Source organism: Manis pentadactyla, chromosome 2, assembly GCF_030020395.1.
Source record: "Manis pentadactyla isolate mManPen7 chromosome 2, mManPen7.hap1, whole genome shotgun sequence".
Lineage (NCBI taxonomy): Eukaryota > Metazoa > Chordata > Mammalia > Pholidota > Manidae > Manis > Manis pentadactyla.
This window is the reverse complement of record NC_080020.1, coordinates 130,026,516-130,049,241: the sequence shown is the minus strand read 5'-3', so window position 1 is coordinate 130,049,241 and position 22,726 is coordinate 130,026,516. Positions and strand designations below refer to the sequence as shown.

The 22,726-nt window shown below is 45.4% G+C and overlaps 1 protein-coding gene across 2 annotated transcripts in view; it reads right to left on the bottom strand.

Annotated features, from left to right (window-relative positions):
• ANKH (ANKH inorganic pyrophosphate transport regulator) overlaps positions 1–22,726 on the bottom strand; it is a 135,983-nt gene that overhangs the window by 17,350 nt on the left and 95,907 nt on the right. For both annotated transcript variants that reach the window (XM_036896660.2, XM_036896659.2), the window contains one exon: positions 19,211–19,306. In XM_036896660.2, the coding sequence (XP_036752555.1) occupies positions 19,211–19,306 (96 nt within the window). The remainder of the gene's footprint in view (positions 1–19,210; positions 19,307–22,726) is intronic.

Below are 22,726 nucleotides of genomic sequence, written 5' to 3'. Positions count from 1 at the left end.
TGGGTCTTGTGTTTCACCTAATAACAGTGCCACGGAGCTAATTTAAAAAGCCTATGTAGCCTCAGGCTGCATGAACGAGAACTATGAAGTCAAAACTGGACAGTGCTAGTCCATGAGACTGCACCTGCGCCAGCCCTCATTTGGAGTTTGTGCTCCGTGTTCCCAGAGAGGCACTGACAAGTTGGAACAATTTCAGGGAGCAGGACCAAGACCCCACAAGGTCTGGAAGCCAGGCTAGTAAGATGGTGTGAAAATGGGCTTTGGCTCTTCGAAGGGTTGCTGTGAAGAACAGGGATTCGACTGACTGGAGCAAAGGGCAGAGATGAGGAGACTGCCCCACCATCCCCTTGTCTGTGAGAGCTCACCTTCCACCCTGGAAACCTCCTGTGCCTCTCCCAGCCAGCCCGATTGTAACTGTTCTACAGCTGGAAGCTACAGTGACCTACTGAAGTTGCTGTAGCACTCAGTTATTTGTCTATGATTATAACAATGTGCTCTATAAATATATCCTTTGAAAAAATAATTATTGGGCACCTCTCCCATGCCAGCACCATGCCAGATGCTGGGTATACCATGGCAAACACAGCAGAGATGACACCTGTCTTCACAGACCCCCTTACTACAGGGCCTGGCGGGGGCAGCAGGGATGGGAGGCTGCGGGAAGCCAACAGGCAACATCTAAGTCAGTATCTGAAAGTGGGAGCCATATGTGCTGGACCAGGAGGGCAGGAAGAAGGTTTCGGGTAGAAGGGACAGCGTGAGCAAAGGCCTGGGCCGAGAAAAGCCACCAAACGGCCCCTCAACTCCAGCCTTGGTGTGGCGGGTGGAGGAGGGCACCTGACAGGGGCTTTGTGCTGCTGGCTTGGGGTTTGGGTCTGTGCTGGCGCAGAGAGCCAGTGCCGGGTCTGGCACCCTGGCTGTGCTATATGGGAGGCATGGAGACATGAGGCGCTGCGGCACCAACAGATGGGGAAACACAGGAATGGAAAATAGGGACATGATGGTGGGATTCAGGAAGGAGCTAAACTAGGGCTTTGCCACTGAGTGTGCACTTGGGTGAAAAACAGTTGAGGGAAGGATGACGCCAGGCTGCTGGCTCTGGCAACACCAGGTGGGTGGGCTTGGCTCTGAAATGGGGACAACAGGAGAAAGAGCCTGGGGGCTGCAGGTCAGGAGCCGCATTAGGGACGTGCCCATGCGAAAGCACATGTGTGCAGAAGGGAGTTCGCTGTTTGGGCCTGGAGCTCAGGAGGGGATCTGAGTCAAAGCTATTGATCTGGGAATCAGCCAAGATGGCAAATGAAGTCACGAGCATGCAGGGACAGGGTGTCAGGAGGGAGATGGGCAGGCGGCTAGGACAGGATTTGGAGGCCCACTCATGTGAGGAAGAGGCACCTTCCACCAAGGAGCTTGCGAGGGAATGATCCAGAAGGAAGAAGAAAAGCCAGCTGAGGAGAGTGTCACAGAGGCCTAGGGACATGAGCCAAGGATGGAGAAGTCACTGTACCAAACACATAAGCTGAGAACTGGACGGGGCCCACTGGAGTTGGGGCAATGAGCTGGAGTCGGGTGGGGGTGCTCGGCAGGCTCTCCAAGGAGGTAACAGGTGTCCTGGCAAGAACGCTGATCAAGAGAGGCATCTGGGAGGGAAGCAGGGCCCCCTCACTCCCTGTGGGCGAGGCACGCACACTGTGGGGGTGGCGGTGCGGGCGGGTGTGTGAACAGGAGCAGGAAGGTGCGCCAAGGGTGCTTTCAGGGAACTCTCTCAAGAAGTTTGGAACCAAGGAGAGGAGAAAGACAGGATAAAGACTGGATAAAGACAGATTTAAATTTTCTTCTTTGATTTAAGGTTGGGAGCTTTGAGCATATTTGTATGTAGTCAGTAGAGGGTGAGCTGGGAGACGCTGATGCGGGTGAGAGTCAGGAACAGAGATAGGGTCCCTGAGCAGAAAGGACAGATGAAGCAGTGTGGGGGATGTGCACCAGGCTGCCCCTCACTCCCAGAGTGTGCGTGTCAACAGCTGGCCTGCTAGACATTCTGCTTATGCATAAATGTGTCTCCTCATGGGACTTTCCCCTACTGTCCCATCCAAAATGGCATCTCTGTCACCCTCTTCCCTTTTACTTTAGTTTTCTGCAAAGCACCTGTGACTACTGTAGCAGGCTCCATAATGGCCACCCCAAAATACAGCCACTCCCTAATTAATTCCCACAACTAGTAAGCATTGATTATATAGTCACAGATGGGATCTTGAGATAAGATTATCTGGGAATGTCTGTCTGGGTGTGCCCTAATCACCATCACAAGTGTCCTTATAAGGTCAGAGTGAGGCAAAGGGAGATCTGAGGCAGGCACCCAGAGGCTGCCGGGACGTACAGGCAGAGACGGAGCTAGGAGGGATGTGGCCAGGAGCTGGGGGAGGCAAGCAGCTAAAAAACAATGCGGGGGAGAAAGCATGCCCTCTTCACACCTTGATTTCAGCCCAGAGAATGGAATTTTGACATCTGGCCTGCAGAACTAAGAGAGAATAAATTTCTGTTTGAAGCCATCAGGTCTGTGGTTACTTGTTACAGCAGCCACAGGAAACTAATACACTACCCAACACCATAGTATATGTTTATCGCCTGTCTTCTCAATGAGATTATACATTCTCTAAGAGAAGAGATTGTGTTTGTTTCTGTGGTAGTCCCAGGGCCTGGTTGGAAAAAAGCAGGGGCCCAGGCATTTGTGGAAAGTCTGCATGAATAAATATTCACGTAAAATTTCCCTGGATAGCTGTGACCAAGAGAGAATCTTTAAGCCTCTTCCATCCCCACTCAAAGTGTTCTGCCCACTGCCTGGGCTTTAGATAATTTTGGCAATGCATACATGTATGGCTTAAAATCTTTCTTTCCTGGCATTTTTAATATTTGGTTGCTGTCTACCTATCTACCAGACTTCTAAGCCAGAGGTCTAAACACATCCATTTCTCTTTCTGTGGCCACAGCATCTTGTGGGTAAATGACATTTATGAATTAACAGGATGATCACTGGCTGGAGTGAGCACTGTCTTGCCCCTGGGACTGGAGGCTCTGAACAGAAAGCGGGACATGTGAAGAGCTTCCCAAGCCTTAGGGAGAAACATGGTGCACATGTCCCTTGGGTCTGCATGAGGTCCTTCTGTAGAAGGTATGTGTAACTCTATCAAGAGACTGATTTTTGATCCGAAGAGCCAGGATGGCAGCGTGAGTAGAGCAGAGGAAATCTCCTCCCAAAACCACATATATCTATGAAAATACAACAAAGACAACTCTTCCTAGAATAAAGACCAGAGGACACAGGACAATATCCAGACCACATCCACACCTGTGAGAACCCAGCGCCTCGCAAAGGGGGTAAGATACAAGCCCCGGCCAGGCGGGAGCCAAGCGACCCTCCCCCCAGCTCCCGGCGGGAGAAGAGCAGGCAGAGCGGGAGGGAGACGGAGCCCAGGGCTGCCGAACACCCAGCCCCAGCCATCCGGGCCAGAGTGCAGACACAGTACGTGCCCAGGGGGCCCTGGATGCTAGGGAAACAGGGCAGCAAGAACGGGGAGAGGGTACCGGAGGCCTGGTGCCGGAGGACATAAGAAAAGCAAGCGGCCATTTTTTTTGTTTTTTTCTGTTTTGTTTTGGCGAGCACTTTTTGGAAGTCTTAAAAGGATAGGGACCCCAATACTAGGGAAACAGGGCAGAAAGACCGGTGAGCAGATGCCTGAGGCTGGCACCGGAGAATAAAGAAAAACGAGCAGCCATTTATTATTTATGTATTTTTTTAATTAAAAAAATTTTTTTCTTTTGTGGTCGTTTTGTTTTGGTGGGTGCTTTTTGGAAGTCTTAAAGGGGCAGGGCGGGACACTTAATCCAGAGGTAGGGAATCCGGGGATCTCTGGGCACCCTAACCCCTGGGCTGCACGGAGCAGGGAGGCCCCTTACGGAGATAAATAGCCTCCCAGCAGCTCCTGCTCCAACGCGACTCCACCATTTTGGAGTAGCTGCCCGAGCCAGGCCACGCCCACAGCAACAGCAGAGATTAACTCCATAGCAGCCGGGCAGGAAGCAGAAACCCTGTCTGCGCGCAGCTGCGCAGCACAAGCCACTAGAGGTCGCTGTTCTCCCAGGAGAGGAGGGCCACAAACCAACAAGAAAGGAAGTCCTTCCAGCCGTCACTCGTCCCAGTTCTGCAGACTATTCCTATCACCATGAAAAGGCAAAGCTACAGGCAGACAAAGATCACAGAGACAACACCAGAGAAGGAGACAGACCTAACCAGTCTTCCTGACAAAGAATTCAAAATAAGAATCATAAACATGCTGACAGAGATGCAGAGAAATACACAAGAGAAATGGGATGAGGTCCAGAGGAAGATCACAGATGCCAGAAAGGAGATTACAGAAATGAAACAAACTCTGGAAGGGTTTATAAGCAGAATGGATAGGATGCAAGAGGCCATTGATGGAATTGAAACCAGACAACAGGAACGCATAGAAGCTGACATAGAGAGAGACAAAAGGATCTCCAGGAATGAAACAATGTTAAGAGAACTGTGTGACCAATCCAAAAGGAACAATATCCATATTACAGGCGTACCAGAAGAAGAAGAGAGAGGAAAAGGGATGGAAAGTATCTTGGAAGAAATAATTGCTGAAAACTTCCCCAAACTGGGGGAGGAAATAATCGAACAGGCCACGGAAATACACAGAACCCCCAACAGAAAGGATCCAAGGAGGACAACACCAAGACACATAATAATTAAAATGGCAAACATCAAGGACAAGGAAAGAGTTTTAAAGGCAGCTAGAGAGAAAAAGGTCACCTATAAAAGAAAACCCATCAGGCTAACATCAGACTTCTCGACAGAAACCCTACAGGCCAGAAGAGAATGGCATGATATATTTAATGCAGTGAAACAGAAGGGCCTTGAACCAAGGATACTGTATCCAGCATGACTATCATTTAAATATGATGGTGGGATTAAACAATTCCCAGACAAACAAAAGCTGAGGGGATCTGCTTCCCACAATCCACCTCTACAGGACATCTTACAGGGACTGCTCTAGATGGGAGCACTCCTAGAAAGAGCACAGCACAAAACACCCAACATATGAAGAATGGAGGAGGAGGAATAAGAAGGGAGAGAAGAAAAGAATCTCCAGACAGTGTATATAACAGCTCAATAAGCGAGCTAAGTTAGGCAGTAAGATACTAAAGAGGCTAACCTTGAACCTTTGGTAACCACGAATTTAAAGCCTGCAATGGCAATAAGTACATATCTTTCAATAGTCACCCTAAATGTTAATGGACTGAATGCACCAATCAAAAGACACAGAGTAATAGAATGGATAAAAAAGCAAGACCCATCTATATGCTGCTTACAAGAAACTCACCTCAAACCCAAAGACACGCACAGACTAAAAGTCAAGGGGTGGAAAAACATATTTCAGGCAAACAACAGCGAGAAGAAAGCAGGGGTTGCAGTACTAATATGAGACAAAATAGACTTCAAAACTAAGAAAGTAACAATAGATAAAGAAGGACACTGCATAATGATAAAGGGCTCAGTCCAACAAGAGGATATAACCATTCTAAATATATATGCACCCAACACAGGAGCACCAGCATATGTGAAACAAATACTAACAGAACTAAAGGGGGAAATAGACTGCAATGCATTCATTCTAGGAGACTTCAACACACCACTCACCCCAAAGGATAGATCCACCAGGCAGAAAATAAGTAAGGACATGGAAGCACTGAACAACACAGTAGAGCAGATGGACCTAATAGACATCTACAGAACTCTACATCCAAAAGCAACAGGATATACATTCTTCTCAAGTGCACATGGAACATTCTCCAGAATAGACCACATACTAGGCCACAAAAAGAGCCTCAGTAAATTCCAAAAGATTGAAATCCTACCAACCAACTTTTCAGACCACAAAGGCATAAAACTAGAAATAAACTGTACAAAGAAAGCAAAAAGGCTCACAAACACATGGAGGCTTAACAACACGCTCCTAAATAATCAATGGATCAATGACCAAATCAAAATGGAGATCCAGCAATATATAGAAACAAATGACAACAACAACACTAAGCCCCAAATTCTGTGGGACACAGCAAAAGCAGTCTTAAGAGGAAAGTATATAGCAATCCAAGCATATTTAAAAAAGGAAGAACAATCCCAAATGAATGGTCTAATGTCACAATTATCGAAATTGGAAAAAGAAGAACAAATGAGGCGTAAGGTCAGCAGAAGGAGGGACATAATAAAGATCAGAGAAGAAATAAACAAAATTGAGAAGAATAAAACAGTAGTAAAAATCAATGAAACCAAAAGCTGGTTCTTCGGAAAATAAACAAAATAGATAAGCCTCTAGCCAGACTTATTAAGAGGAAAAGAGAGTCAACACAAATCAACAGTATCAGAAACAAGAAAGGAAAAATCACGACAGACCCCACAAAAATACAAAGAATTATTAGAGAATACTATGAAAACCTATATGCTAACAAGCTGGGAAACCTAGGAGAAATGGACAACTTCCTAGAAAAATACAACCTCCAAGACTGACCCAGAAAGAAACAGAAAATCTAAACAGACCAATTACCAGCAACGAAATTGAAGCGGTAATCAAAAAACTACCAAAGAACAAAACCCCCGGGCCAGATGGATTTACCTTGGAATTTTATCAGACATACCCATTCTCCTTAAAGTTTTCCAAAAAATAGAGGAGGAGGGGATACTCCCAAACTCATTCTATGAAGCTAACATCACCCTAATACCAAAACCAGGCAAAAACCCCACCAAAAAAGAAAACTGCAGACCAATATCCCTGATGAACGTAGATGCAAAAATACTCAACAAAATATTAGCGAACCGAATTCAAAAATATATCAAAAGGATCATACACCATGACCAAGTGGGATTCATCCCAGGGATGCAAGAATGGTACAACATTCGAAGGTCCATCAACATCATCCACCACATCAACAAAAAGAAAGACAAAAACCACATGATCATCTCCATAGATGCTGAAAAGCATTTGACAAAGTTCAACATCCATTCATGATAAAAACTCTCAGCAAAATGGGAATAGAGGGCAAGTATCTCAACATAATAAAGGCCATCTATGATAAACCCACAGCCAACATTATATTGAACAGCGAGAAGCTGAAAGCATTTCCTCTGAGATCGGGAACTGGACAGGGATGCCCACTCTCCCCACTGTTATTTAACATAGTACTGGAGGTCCTAGCCACGGCAATCAGACAAAACAAAAAAATACAAGGAATCCAGCATGATAAAGAAGAAGTTAAACTGTCACTATTTGCAGATGACATGATACTGTACATAAAAAACCCTAAAGACTCCATCCCAAAACTACTAGAACTGATATCGGAATACAGCAAAGTTGCAGGATACAAAATCAACACACAGAAATCTGTGGCTTTCCTATACACTAACAACGAACCAACAGAAAGAGAAATCAGGAAAACAACTCCATTCACAATTGCATCCAAAAAAAAAAATACCTAGGAATAAACCTAACCAAAGAAGTGAAAGACTTATACTCTGAAAACTACAAGTCACTCTTAAGAGAAATTAAAGGGGAAACTAACAGATGGAAACTCATCCCATGCTCATGGCTAGGAAGAATTAATATCGTCAAAATGGCCATCCTGCCCAAAGCAATATACAGATTTGATGCAATCCCTATGAAACTACCAGCAACATTCTTCAATGAACTGGAACAAATAATTCAAAAATTCATATGGAAACACCAAAGACCCCGAATAGCCAAAGCAATCCTGAGAAAGAAGAATAAAGTAGGGGGATCTCACTCCCCAACTTCAAGCTCTACTATAAAGCCATAGTAATCAAGACAATTTGGTACTGGCACAAGAACAGAGCCACAGACCAATGGAACAGACTAGACAATCCAGACATTAACCCAGACATATATGGTCAATTAATATTTGATAAAGGAGCCATGGACATACAATGGCAAAATGACAGTCTCTTCAGCAGATGGTGCTGACAAAACTGGACAGCTACATGTAGGAGAATGAAACTGGACCATTGTCTAACCCCATATACAAAAGTAAACTCAAAATGGATCAAAGACCTGAATGTAAGTCATGAAACCATTAAACTCTTGGAAGAAAACATCGGCAAAAACCTCTTAGACATAAACATGAGTGACCTCTTCTTGAACATATCTCCCCGGGCAAGGAAAACAACAGCAAAAATGAACAAGTGGGACTATATTAAGCTGAAAAGCTTCTGTACAGCAAAAGACACCATCAATAGAACAAAAAGGAACCCTACAGTATGGGAGAATATATTTGAAAATGACAGATCTGATAAAGGCTTGACGTCCAGAATATATAAAGAGCTCACATGCCTCAACAAACAAAAAACAAATAACCCAATTAAAAAATGGGCAGAGGAACTGAACAGACAGTTCTCCAAAACAGAAATACAGATGGCCAACAGACACATGAAAAGATGCTCCACATCGCTAATTATCAGAGAAATGCAAATTAAAACTGCAATGAGGTATCACCTCACACCAGTAAGGATGGCTGCCATCCAAAAGACAGACAACAGCAAATGTTGGCGAGGCTGTGGAGAAAGGGGAACCCTCCTACACTGCTGGTGGGAATGTAAATTAGTTCAACCATTGTGAAAAGCAGTTTGGAGGTACATCAAAATGCTCAAAACAGACTTACCATTTGACCCAGGAATTGCACTCCTAGGAATTTACCCTAAGAATGCAGCAATCAAGTTTGAGAAAGACCAATGCACCCCTATGTTTATTGCAGCACTATTTACAATAGCCAAGAATTGGAAGCAAACTAAATGTCCATCAATAGATGAATGGATAAAGAAGATGTGGTACATATACACAATGGAATACTACTCAGCCATAAGAAAGGGGCAAATCCTACCATTTGCAGCAACATGGATGGAGCTGGAGGGTATTATGCTCAGTGAAACAAGCCAGGTGGAGAAAGAGAAATACCAAATGATTTCACTCATCTGTGGAATATAAGTACAAAGGAAAAACTGAAGGAACAAAACAGCACCAGAATCACAGAACTCAAGAATGGACTAACAGGTACCAAAGGGAAAGGGACTGGGGAGGATGGGTGGGTAGGGAGGGATAAGGGAGGGGAAGTAGGAGGGTATTAAGATTAGCATGCATGGGGGGGTGGGAGAAAAGGGAGGGCTGTACAACACAGAGAAGGCAAGTACTGATTCTACAACATTTTGCTCTGCTGATGGACAGTGACTGTAAAGGGGTTTATAGGGTGGACCTGGTATAGGGGAGAGCCTAGTAAACATAATATTTGTCATGTAAGTGTAGATTAATGATACCAAAAAAAAAAAAAAAAAGGCTGTTCCTGTGTGGTGACCTCCAATGAGTTCTACACAAGGGTATAAAGGGCATATAAAAGTGTAGGCATAGGGCCTGTTTGTGTTTATACAGAGGATCAAAGCCTAATTTGGCTACCCCGAAAATGAACTAAGATACGATATGAAAAAGAACTTCCAACATCAGCACTCTCTGGAAGACTCATGACAGAAGATGATCATCAAAAAACCCCAACAAAGATCCACGCACTGCTACAGCTGTAGATGCACTCATCCCACCAGCTCCTGGACTTGCCATGGGAATGAAGAAGGAGATATCTAAGCTGGCCTGTGCCTACAGTAAAACAACAAATTTGACTGGATCTATACTGTTGGAACTCAACCAAGAATTAGGAGAAGTGCAAATTGTAGCGCTCCAAAATCTTACAACTACAGACTATTTACTGTTAAAAGAACATATGGGATGTGAACAGTCCCCAGGAATGGGTTGTTTTAATTTGTCTGATTTCTCTCAGACTGTTCAAGTACAGTTGGACAATATCCACCATATCATAGATAAGTTTTCACAAATGCCTAAGGTGCCTAACTGGTTTTCTTGGTTTCACTGGAGATGGATGGTAATTACAGGTATGCTTTGGTTATGTAACTATACTCCTATTATGTTAATGTGTGTACGCAATTTAATTAGTAGTTTAAAACCTATACATGCTTAAGTTACTCTACAAGAAGATATGTCAAAGAAATACTCAATCTTCCCATGTTTTCTTCCGCCTGCTACTTCTATAGCTTTTCTTCTTCCTTCCTAATTACAACCCTTAAATAGAATTCGTGCCTCATATCAAATTTACCGAGTATCATAATTCTTCCAAGTGGTAAAGATACCTCAAGACAAATGCTGGGCATAGAAGCCACAGGGCATAAATATGCAAAGAAGTAAAAAGCTAACCTTTTCCAACAATAAGGCTTCTCTCTCACTTACCAACTTTACATTTCCCTGTATGGCTCCGGAAGATGACTGGTTAGCCAGAGACGGGTAAGATTCCTCAAGGGAGGAACAACCTAAGACAGGCACAGTCGCAGGGGGGCCATCCGGTGAGAAATTGGGGATCAACAGAGGTGAGGCTTAGAACCTCACCCCCCCATTCTGAGAGAAATCTTCTGCATCCGTGGATGTTTTATTGCCCTTGTCTAGCTTGGATTAACACATAGTCTACAGGCACACACCTGATCATCTATATTTGCTCTCTTACAACACTAAACTATGTTTTCTATCTTTATCTTGTATCTACCTACCACTTCAGCATTTTATTAAAAATAATAATAATAAAGAGAGAAATGTGGTATCCACATATAAATCAAATATAAAAATCAAATGAGTATTCATATTTGAACTGTTTATAGTTCATAATGCATGAGCAAAACCGAAAGTTTCTGTGATGACTGCCCTTGTACTGTTCACCATGTAACTTATGCACTATGTAAGAATTTGTTCTCCATGTTAAGAACTTGTTCATTATGCTTCAGAAGATTGGAGACTGATGAAAATTAGGCTTGGGGTGGATTAATTATTGTGCATTGAGCATTGACACCCCCATACAGAATTTTATTGTTGTTAACAACCATTTGAACAATAAATATGAGAGATGCCCTCACAAAAAAAAAAAAAAAAGAAGGACAGACTTCCAATTGTAAAATAAATAAGTAACCGGGATGTAATGTATAGCATAAGGAATATAGTCAAAATATTGTAACAACTTGGTATGGTGATAGCTGGTACCTAGAATTATCATGTATACAAATGTTGAATCACTACACTGTGTTGTACACCTGAAACCAATGTAATACTGTGTGTCAACTACCCTTCAGTAAAAAATAATTATCTACAAAAAAAAAAAAAAAAAAGAGACTGATTTTTTTTTTAGACCCTAAAAAAGAAAAAAGTCCCACAGAAATTTGGAAGAGTATTATATATACTAGAAAAAAAATCTTAAAATTATTCATTGGCATCAAATATACCAATAGCCATTTATTTATATATACAGCTATCTTTTGCTCACTTGGAATCCCATGTGTTTGGGAATTTACTGATGATAAGAGCTGGCATTCTTTGCTTATGGCATGCCAGGCACTGTGCTAAGCTGAAAGCCTCACAAGATAGGTATTCTTATCGTGCCCAAATGGCAGCTGTGGAAGCTGAGGCTTACAGCTTTAAGTAAGCTTTCCAAAGCCACCTAACTGGTGAGTGGTGGAGCTGGGATTTGAACCCGGGCCTTGGGGCTTCAGGGCTCACATCCATAAATACGATCAAGCTTGACCTAAATCCCTCTACCCCACCCTTTTTAAATAAAAAACCGCAAAGAGGGCCATCGAATGCCACGTGCACCCCAGGGCCCTCCAGCGTGCCCTGCAGCCCTGTGTCTGCACGGGTCCGCAGGTCGGAGGTGCAGACTCTGGGGTGCGCACCATGGCCCCCTAGAATCGGCCGGTGGTTGTTTTGGCTGGATAAGGTCTAATTTGTTCTTCAAGCCACGTGAGTTCAGAGCCATCTCTCAGGTAGGATTAAGGACAGGCCCTAAAAACCATGGGGTACCTGATTTGTGGTGAGCAGGTTTTCCAGGCACTATTATTTCCACATGTGCTTTTTCTCAGCATCACGTTGTGCTCCTCTGAGAGTTGCTCTGGGCTCAGAAGGTACGCAAGGACCCCCAGGATAATCTGCTGGCACAACTCAGTCATGTTTACCTCACCGTGCCTAAACAGGGGGGCTGTCTGACCTCGGGCAGGAAATGCAATATTAAACCCTTTGAGATAAAATAAAGAACGCTTTGAGTAAAGGCCATGGATCAGTTAGCTAAATGCGATGTCATTTCTCAGGTCACTTTCTAAGGCTGCCTGTAGGTCCGGGAGACACCCAGGCATCTAGGGGAAGCCAGTGAAACACCTCTGCATGACTAGAGTGGTTTTGATGGGTTCCTTTTGTTCCCGGCTTCATTAAACACACACAATGACCATTTAGCATATCTACCTGTGTTTTATGTCCTCACTGAGCTCATTTCACACACTGCTTGATACAAATTAAGTCTACTTTGTGTTTCTTGAGATAATACACAAAAATGTTTTGAGATATTTTACATGGGCTTCACTGACTTCCTTGATGTTGTACAACGTGAATCAATTGAGAGTTTCATGCCACCAGGAACGTGCTCATGTTCAGAGCTCAAAGCACCTGGGGGTGGTGAGAAGGTGCTGAAATCGGAAAACTGAGAAGCCACGAATCCCACAGCCTTGTTTTGCTCACACATTTTATCGTGAATTATTGACAAGATGGTCTGGGCTGTGCATCTGATCAAGCTGACGTCTGGGTTCTACCACCTGTAACATGCCCACCGAATAAGAAAAATGCTCCCCAGACTGGTTGTGTTTTTGAGACTAATAAAAGTGATTCCAAAAAATCCACACAGTCATAAAATATAATTCCTGGAAGTCTGGAGTTAATCCCCACTGGGTTGTTTTGCCATTGTGTGAACAGTTTGTGACTGCCATGTCCCTCCAATTCATTTGCTTTTGCACCAGAAAAGCCTGGGGATGGAGCCTCGGAACCACACCTTGGACAAGAAAATGGGGTCTGGCAGGCAGCACTTGGCATGTGCAGGATCCACGGGCCAGCTGGGAGCCTTCAGCATCTCCCTGTGGTTCCCAAACCCGGTCAGGCAGCAGGCCGGCATGTGTTTGTTGCAGCACACAGGTGTGTGTGGACCCATTAAACTGAAATGATGTGATTTTTATAATTTTGTGCCAAATCAGACACCATTTATGAGGTTCAAGTGGGAAGGCGATCAGGTTTTGAGATAATTTGGGGGGGATAAATACAACTGGGAACCATATTAGAAATTTAATTTGTTCCCTGAAAATTAGGAACATGTTTTCACTTTTCAGTGTTACTCACGGGTTCTGCAAGGGCTTGGTTGAGACTGGATATTCAATTTATGGAAAGCAAAATGAGACCCAGATGCAAAGTAGCCTAAGCCTAACAGTGGCCCTTCTATTAGATGCTATGATGCCAGCAACACCCGCCACCACTCACCAAAAACAAACAACAAAACCAAACCAACCAACAAACAAAAAAAACCACCAGCAAAGACATATTAAACACGTAAATTTGGAACCAGTGCCAAACTGCATGAAAATATTTCTAAGCAAAACCTGTACTCAGATTCTCACATGGAGGGAGAACTTAGAAATGAAAGAGTAGAGGTATCTTCTGCAAACAGTAAATGGAGAATTTAAAAAGCAAGTAAGTGAGTTGAATAGGTCTGGCTAATCAATGCATGTGGCCTTAAATGACAAGAAGATGACTCCCTTCTTTAGAAACATCAGTGTATGAGGTGCGAGGGCTCCTGTAACCAAGTGCCACAAACCAGGCGGCTCAGAGCAACAGAAAATTTTCGTCTGCAGTCTTGGAGGCCAAGGGGTCAACAAGGCCCTCTTTCCATCAAAGGCCACATTCAGAGGTACTGGAGGTTAGGACTTCAGCACAGGAATTTTTGGTGGACACAATGCAACCCATACCAGTTAGAACAGAAGAGTCAGGGTTGAGGGCAGATTCACATTTCCCCTTTTATCACCACTGAGTTTAAAAAGCGAGGTTCAGGAGGATTCAGAGTAAAAACCTACTTCAACTTTCTCTAAAAGAACAAGGTCCTTTACTAGCAATGGCCGCCGGCCTCAGACACCTCTGTGCAGGCTGCAGAGGCGGCTCCCTTCTAAGTGACTGCTCCAAGCAGCCTCCGTTTGTTGAAGTTGAGGGGGCCAGTGATAAAATGAGGTGGCCAGCGGGGTGCAGTCAGCACAGCCCCATGACCTGGGCATAATCCGAGTCTGGGGCCATGAAGACGCCTCTGGAGACCTGGTGAGAATCCCCTGCCTGCTGGAAATGGGTAAGTTCACCAAAATCAACCCATGGAATAGCCTACTTGACCACCTGACAATGTGCCTAATTTACTGACTTGCCTCTTTTCTTACTCTTTCCTAAAACTTGTCTCTTTTCAACCCTTCCACGGTTTATAGCAATTTGTCCTGGAAGGACTGGCAGGGCCCTGGAGGGCTGAGGGCCCTCCCTTCACAGTCTCCCCATCTGCCTGCACCCCCTTCTCTGTTGTTCTCCATCTTTCTGACTCTCAGCCAGCCACCCCCTTCTTTCTCTGGCCTTTAGTCTCTCTCCCTCTCCTCCGGACTGTACTCTCCTGCAGCTCCCTGACATTCAGTCACTCCCCTTCCCCTCCTGACCTTCTCAGATTTAGCATCCAGGGGATGCTGGGTATGACTGTGTAGGTTGTTCACTGCACAAAAGTGCCTTGCTAGCTCTGCCTGCCAAGATCCACCTGGATGGATGCCCGTTTCCATTTTGTAAAAAGGGGGTTGGGGAGGCTTTAGCAGCAGCCAAGCCTGTGCTCGACATGAATTCTTCTCCCTCTCCCTTGTGGCACAGTGGCCCCCTCTTGGCACCAGTTCCCCAAAGTGAGAGCAGCAGGGAGCTTAAGAAAATACCAAATGTTCTTAAAATGCCATTGTGAAGTCAAAATGCAAAATGGTCGACTGAAATCATCCAAAGATGTTAGAACTTCCCTGTTTAATATGATTTGCTATGAACTTCACAAAGAATTAAAAGAAGTTTGGTCTAAACTGGCAAGTTTGGTAAATTTAGTGAGCTGATCCACGGACTTTACCGAACCGGCCCCAGCCCATCACCTTTTCAGGACTCTCCTACCTCACTAAAAGGACTGTTGAGGAGACAGACACATCCCACCCTGGTTAGTGGCTCCTATTTCACCCCTAGTCTTGGCTTCAGGAAGGAATTCCAAGGGGCTTGCAAGAGGCTGAGCTCCTGTCAGTTTAGCGTCACCAGTTTCTTTCCCCCAGAGGAAGGAATGCCCATCCAGCTTTCTTATCACAAGCTCATGGCCGTCACCCTCCGTCTGCAATCCCCACAGCTGTCCACCAGAGACATGCAGCCTTTTAGAGCATACTAATTATCACCGTGCTTCTGGCCTGTCACACAGCCACGGAGACCGCGGCTCTACCAGAGGGCCCGGCGCTTCTGAGGCTGTGCCGGCTACAGCCGTGCTCCCCGGGGTCAGCCTTCCCGGCGCGGCTCTGACCCTGCCTGGCAATGCTTTCTCCTCTGGGTGGCCGCCACCCTGCAAGCCTCCACAGGGCAGCACACCATTTGAAGCCGCTGTTCCAAATCGATTTAAACAGAATGCATTTTCGAACCATGTGCTCCCTCGCCCCAAACGGCAGCTTGTCAGTCCGCAGTCACCTTGCTAACCTGCGCTTGCATTATGTCTGCTCCGTTGTTGCTATTGAGAGGACTCCTTTTTATTTGAAGGTTCTACCATTGTTGTAGCTAATCTTTTGGATCAACTACAGCTCCCCCTTTCCTCAACCTCACTGCTATCAGGGTCTAAAGAAACCGATCAGCGCTTCGCAGGGCATTCCTGAAGGCAACTCTGAAGGAGTGAAGGCAAAATGCTTATAGGAAAATCCTCCTGCTTTTCTACCCTACACACTTCTTGAACCTGTCACCTCTTCCAACTGTATGGAAGGCTTTGGCTGTTTTTCTTGAAGCTTAGTGGCTCAAAAAAAACCCAAAAAAAACAACTCCTGGATAAGGGTTTGAGGGAAGGACCAACTTTTGGAGTAGCATGTGCTATATTTCAGTAGACAATCTACACTAGGGAATAAATAAGTATGTGCCCTGTAGTGTGCTGAGATATCAGTCTCTTATTGACTGTCGGAAGTGACACAGCCATATTTTTCACAGGCAGAGGCAGATGTTGAGCCCAAAATATCAGGGCCTGAAGAGCGAGCCCCTTCCGGTGGAAAGATGACTTTTTGTTCCAGACAGTTTACACGGTCTCCTCTGAAAAGCCATCATTAGCATCACTGGGTCCCAGAGCATCTACAGGATCCGTGGGGTCAGCTCTTCTTAAAGACCCAGGGAGAAGGGCTAGGGTGCCCAAGGACGTGGAGCTCGGAAAGGACCAACCCCAGGCGATACGAAGAAAACCGTGCAACCTGAGAAAGCTCATCCTTCATATGTAACATCAACCATTGGGATAAACGTGAAGGGCGTCCCTCTTGAGTGTTTCAATGGCTACTGCCATGTTAATTTCCTGATATTAATAAGTCTTAAAATAAAAAAATATGAAAACAGACTCGGAAGTAAAGGGCCTCTTAAAAGTTTTAAAAATAGGATAAGCTGAATATAAATCAGGAGATTGTCGCTCCCTAGGGGTAGGGGTCATCAGTATGTTTCTGACCTTATCTCACAGGTAAGTATTAATTGGTCATATGTTTATTAACCACTTAGTGTTCACATTCTCTGTTAGGCAGGTTGCTAGGTCCCAAGGATAAAAGGTGATGAAGTCACAGACCCTGCTGTGGGAAGTTCAGAGCCTATGAGGAGTAACAGATGTAAGGAAGGAATATGGTAGGTCTATAAAAAGCTACATGCATATTAGAGTGGCAGCTTAACATTTAATTTAGGAAAAAAGACGCTTACATTTTTTTTCTATGTGTCTTTTCATGAAATTCCTCCAGCCAACATGTTGGACCAATAGCTTAAATCATTGTCAGGGTAATGTATGTGAGTCCCTTAGTAAGCTGCAAACTCCAATGGTACTGGCTTTTTGCGTTGGGGTAGCCACCTTGGCGCTGAGATGGCAAGCGCCCCAGTTTGGAGCTGCAGGGTCAATATCTGTTCCTATTTGCTGGACACAGTGCAGTACTGGGGAAAGGGCTCCCCAAAAGAGAATGAGCCTAGAAGGCTGGCTTCTAGCTGGTTCTCTTACTGGGGTCTTGGGTAAGTCACTTATCCTCTCTGAGTCATATCCTTTTTTAAAAAATTATGGGTTTGACTAGTTCATCTCCAATGAAGGATTCTGAGTTTCTATTTCTATGGTGAAAAAATATCCTGCATTACTTCCAGTTACAGATTGTAGGATTAGAATAATCAGATAAAGAAACATTTTACATGGAAAACGAAAGCATTCTTCTAGATCTTGAGTAGTTATCATTTCAAAATCAATTGGTTGCCCTTGTTTCAGAAGTGCTGATTACTGCCTGTGAACTAAGGAAAGGACTATCCTCAAACCCAATCCGGCAAGACTCAGCTGGAGCTCTGGGAAGAAGTCTACACAGAGTGAAGGAGGTAGAGGTCAGGCTGTGGGTCGCAGAGCCTGACAACCAAGCGTGTCTAGCTTTCTATTCTGGATGAGGTCTGAGTCACACACCTGGCATCCTAATCAACTCTTGATTTCCCATCATTTTAAACAGTCTCGCAAAGCTGAGGTCTGTTCTTGGAATAGAAGCCTTCTCTGTTTCTTCTTAAAATACTCTTTTAAACAGTTTCAAGGTTGTTCAGTATTTTCCTAATATTTTAGGCAACTATGGAAAGACTTGCATGCCATAGAGAGAATTAAAGCAAACAGGGAGCAGGGTTGTCCAGGGTAACCTGCCCTGGTGCAAACAGGCATGCTATCAGAAATTATTCCTTGGGGAGGTGGCACTGGGATATGTTTCTGACACCTCTCTGCCCCCAGTTTCAGCAGGGATGGACTGGCAGGAGGGACTGGGCTGGGGCGAGGGGGCAGCTGACAAGGTCATGACTTGGGGTCAGAGGTATTAGGCGATGGGCTCTTTGTGTTCTGTTACCCTTGTTACAATCTATTCAGGTGTTCAGTCAGTGGAGCAAATACTAAGTTGCGGGCTTTGAAACAATATCCATTAAAGGTCATAATATATGTAGGGCTTGTTTTTAAAGGACTTCTACCAGGACTCACCAGGCTGACTGGTCCTTATGATAATGGTTTAGAAGGACAGTAGTCACTGTATCCTGTCATCAGCATAACCCGACCCCTGTGACTGACTGCCTTGGGTCCCGACATCGGTCAGTTGTGAGGACCGCACACACCAGGCATTTCTGTCACACATTACTTACACTGTTCTATAAAATAGAGAATCTTCTTGGGACTTGATAGGAAACTGTAAGCCATGACAACAAACAGGGGAAGCCGAACAGATTTCAAAAGACCTCTATTTCTTTTTACCATCTTCCCTTCTCTTTTGAACCCAAAGAACACAGTCTACAATATAAGTCTGTTTATAAATGTTATGGGCTTTTTTGTGTGTGCTTTGCATTATAAAGCATGTAAGTTTTTTTTCCATGTTTTTTGAACATTATCTTCTATGTGTGAATCACCCACGGGAGTTGATAAAGGGAGGCTGTGTGCTGTGCTGAGGCTGTGCACACGGTTACCCACAGGCTCGCTCATGGGTGTGTCCCCAAAGTGGCACAGGGCTTGGGATCCACAGGTACTTGGTATGTGTTGAATGATGAAGAAATAAGTAGGATACATTGTACAAATGTAATTAGCCAAGGAAATTGTATCGGAGACACTGAAATACCACCAGTTAAATTTGGAAAAAGGACAGGGATGGTTATAACTATTGACTCTGGGTGTTTAAAATGGGGCTAGAAAATATTCAGTAAGACAAGAGTATTATTAAAATTAAAGGGAAAGTCTTTCTTCAGCATATAAGAAGTCCTAGAAATGCCAGGAGTGGACCCTTTACTCCTAGATAAAATGACCTCCTTGAATAACAACCATGCCTATATTGGGGCAAAAATGTTTTGAGGAGATTGTTAATTAATCTCATGTAACATCACATGAGGATCGCTGTCAAATGGCAATCTCTCCCTTTCCAAAAACAAAGCCAGAGTGGGCGGAGGTGCCAGCCTCTCCTTACCGTCAGCGACAAGGCCATGCAGACAAATGTGAACTTCTTGATGTGGGCGGCCGTGACCGTGCTGCTTGTGCTCACCAGTTTATTGCTGGGGTTGTTCTAGGGACAAAGAGAGGCCTCGGTTAACCTTGGCGGACTGCATCTTCAAGAGCATCTCATCTCTGCTTTTCTTTGACGTGTCTGAAGCACAGAGGTCAAGTGACAGCTTGGGAGACAGCTGCTACTTTGCGTCTCTCTCAGACAGCTGTCAGGTTTCTGGATGTGAACATCAACCAGAGGGAGTTTCAGACTGGATGCCTGGTGGTGGCTCCTGAATCAGCCGTCTCCCCTTGGCGCCCACCTAGCCTAGTCCAGGGCCCTGGCTGTGTGCCCTCCTGGCCACCACGGGCATCTCTGAAGCCACGGCCCTGCTCACTGACCTTTGGGGCCCTCTCCTCCCCACCAAAGGGACTCTCAGCTCAACTGGGCATTCAAGGCCCTGCCTAACCCTGCCCCAGGCTTCCTTCTCCACCTGTATCCCAAATGGAACCTTGTGTTCGTCCCTTAACATGTCTTCCATGTCTGTGATTTTCTTCTTCCTTCTCTTGTGGGATCTTCTGATTTTCAAAAACACCCCTCTCTTTAAGGGCCATCCTCTTTACAGCCCATCTGTTCTTAAAAACCTCTCTGATCTTTTGCCTCCCAACTGCCTCTGGGCCCCACTTCCTGAACAGCCAGAGGGCCCTGGAGCTCTCTTCAGGCTGGTCGGCCCAGCCCACACTCAGGGCATTTGTCAAAGCCCTGGGAGGTGAGCACTCGCTTTCTGAGACCCCGGACTGGGTGTCCCATCCATCTCCTTAGCTCCTCCAATTAGCACAACCTTGCTTGAGTAAGGAAGGCGCTCAAAAGCCTTTGTTACACTGAACTCTAAGCAAACCACACCGTTGGCTCAGCTGTCTGTGTATCCCCGAGGCTGGCGGCGGCCACACAAGGGCCGCTAGTCACCCAAATCAAAACAAATGTCTGGCCCCTGACCTTGAAAACCAGCAGAGAAAAATAAACCCCACCTCATTATGGATCCAATTAGTCCTAGAGCTGACTAACAAAAACAAATCCCCAGCACCTGGCTCCTCTATGCAGTTGAATGAAAGACACATAAGCAGAGCTATTGTGGGTTGCCCTTGGAAAAGAGCTTTTGATGTTTCCTTTCCTTCCAAGGCTGAAGCAATCTCTTGAATCCCTTTCCTTTGCAGATGTGACCAGCACAAACCTCTGGAGGAGATTTACATTTTCTTAATTCCAGTCTCTACAGTGTATCTGCTTTTCTGAGTAACAGACAGCTGCCATAGCAAAATGCAAGTCCTAGTGGGTAGGAGAACTCTCCCTCCCCATGCATCCCTGGGACCTGATAGAAGGGGTGCCCTCCTGGGCACACTGGAAAGAATTAGGTGACCTCAAAATGCACACATTACCCATGGTGACAGCAATGTGCCCTTCAGGTGTACTTTTATTTTTAAAACAGCAAACATTTCTGTAAATGGTGACAATAAACTAGCACGTATCTTTCGATCAGCATCTGTGGTTCATTCTGTTGGCTCCATCTGCTTAGAAACGTCCTTTTTAGCAGATGATAACTGAACACTGGAGAGATTTTGTACTCGTGGAAACCTCTCCCAGTTTAATATTTAGCTAGGGACATCAGAAGTTATGCGAGAAATGTAAAATCTCTTATTCAGGAACCACAAAGGGGCTAAGGATTTCAACTGTCAATGCAGCAAATTCTGGAAGTCCACACAGAGGTGTCTGAGATGTGCGTGAATAGGCAGCATTCACACAAATGGCTTGGTGGAGCTCGCTGGAATGCTTGTAAACAATGGGTGAGGTTTCAAATGGATTCTGAGTAACTCCAGTTTCTGGCTAGAAGTCTGCTCATTAAAGGAATTTTCTCATAGCGCCTAACCTCTGTGATCATAAATAGAACAATGTTTTCCTTGGATGCTCCTAGCAAGATCACTGTGAAGTCTGACTATTTCAAGGTAGCCAAAAACAATTTCAGATGAGACTTTCAAGTGTTTCCTAACACTTAGTACCTGCTATTCCCATTGTCTTATTATATAATCTTATTCTCCAGGAGCTAGAAAATTTAGCAAGATGACCTATATTCACTTTGGTTTTCTAGGATTTACTTCTATAAGCATGTTCCTTGAAAACAATGATGTCTATCAATAGTTTGGATTAAACCCATGCAAAAATGGATGTCAGCAGTCTCCTGCATGGGACTAAGACCTCCCTGCTGAAGTCCACTCTCAAATGCATGTGAAGCACAGATCAAATGCAATTTTTAGGAGACACTCTGTATCCTGATGTTGCAGCGAATTTTTGAAATAGGTGGTGGGCCCAACTAATAGTCTCCTGGGGAGGTTCCACACCTGGAACCCAGAGTTCCGGGCAACACTACTACTCTGTGCCTGGTTTGGCTCCATGGTGGGAATCCCTGAAGTGTTACAACCCAAGTTGCTATTCATAGTTTAGTCTGGGTGTGGAAATAGGGAAAGGTGATGGTGACAGGAAGAGCAGGGGCTTGTGTAGTGTGGAAGGATGCCACGGACGGGGCTGTGGGAGCAGACGGGGGCACGCATGCGTGTGTGTGTGTGTGTGTGTGTGTGTGTGTGCACGAGCATGCACCAAAAGGGAAATTCTTCCTGTGGGCCACAGGCGCCAAGGAGGTGGCCCCACAGTGACTGAATACTTTCCAGATTTGATCCTCCCCTATCCTGCCTCATTGCTGTCAGAGATGCTTCAGGGGTGCCCTCGGGTCAGGGTGTGAGATGGAGAGAAAACTTCTCCCCACCTCCCACTCCCCAGGTCTTGCTGCCTCCCAGGAGCCCAGCAGAAGCTGGTGGCTACAGAAAGGAAGAGGTAAGCTTGTAGCCCGTGGCCTGGCCTTGCCTTGTGTGGCTTCCCAGGGTTTCCTATGCCCACAAGGGTCCTGCGAGCCATGTGGGTGGGGCAAGAGGAAGGAGGAAACCCAGCCCCAACGAGCCAGAACCCAAACAGCCTGTGCCTGCAGTTACCCTGCTGGGGACCCCGGGCAGAGACGCTTCTCTCCTCACTGCCCAGGGCTCTCGCGGGGTGAGATAAAATGGTGCTGCCAGTGCTCTGAGCTAGCTCTCTTGAAACTGGGGGCAGAGTATCACTATTAAGAGCATAAAGGCTGCTCGTGTGCTTTGTTCCTATTTTTCACTGTAAAGCACTGCACACTGTCTTTTGGAGGGTATGGTTTCTAGTCTTTGGTTTTAGGATAAAAGTCTACAGGTTCAAATAATTAAGCTTTAATGAAGCAGACATATGTTGAATGATTGGCAGGGCGGTCCTGACCGAGCCACAGAATCCAAGCCCAAGGTTGCGTCACAGCAGCGGGGGGACGGAGCTGCTGTCCGCAGGGGTCTTCAGCTGGAGCGAGCCTGCCGTGGCCAAACCACCCTGGGCCTGCGCCCGCCATGGGGTGGCTGTGGTGTGCATGGCCCTGGAAGAGATGCA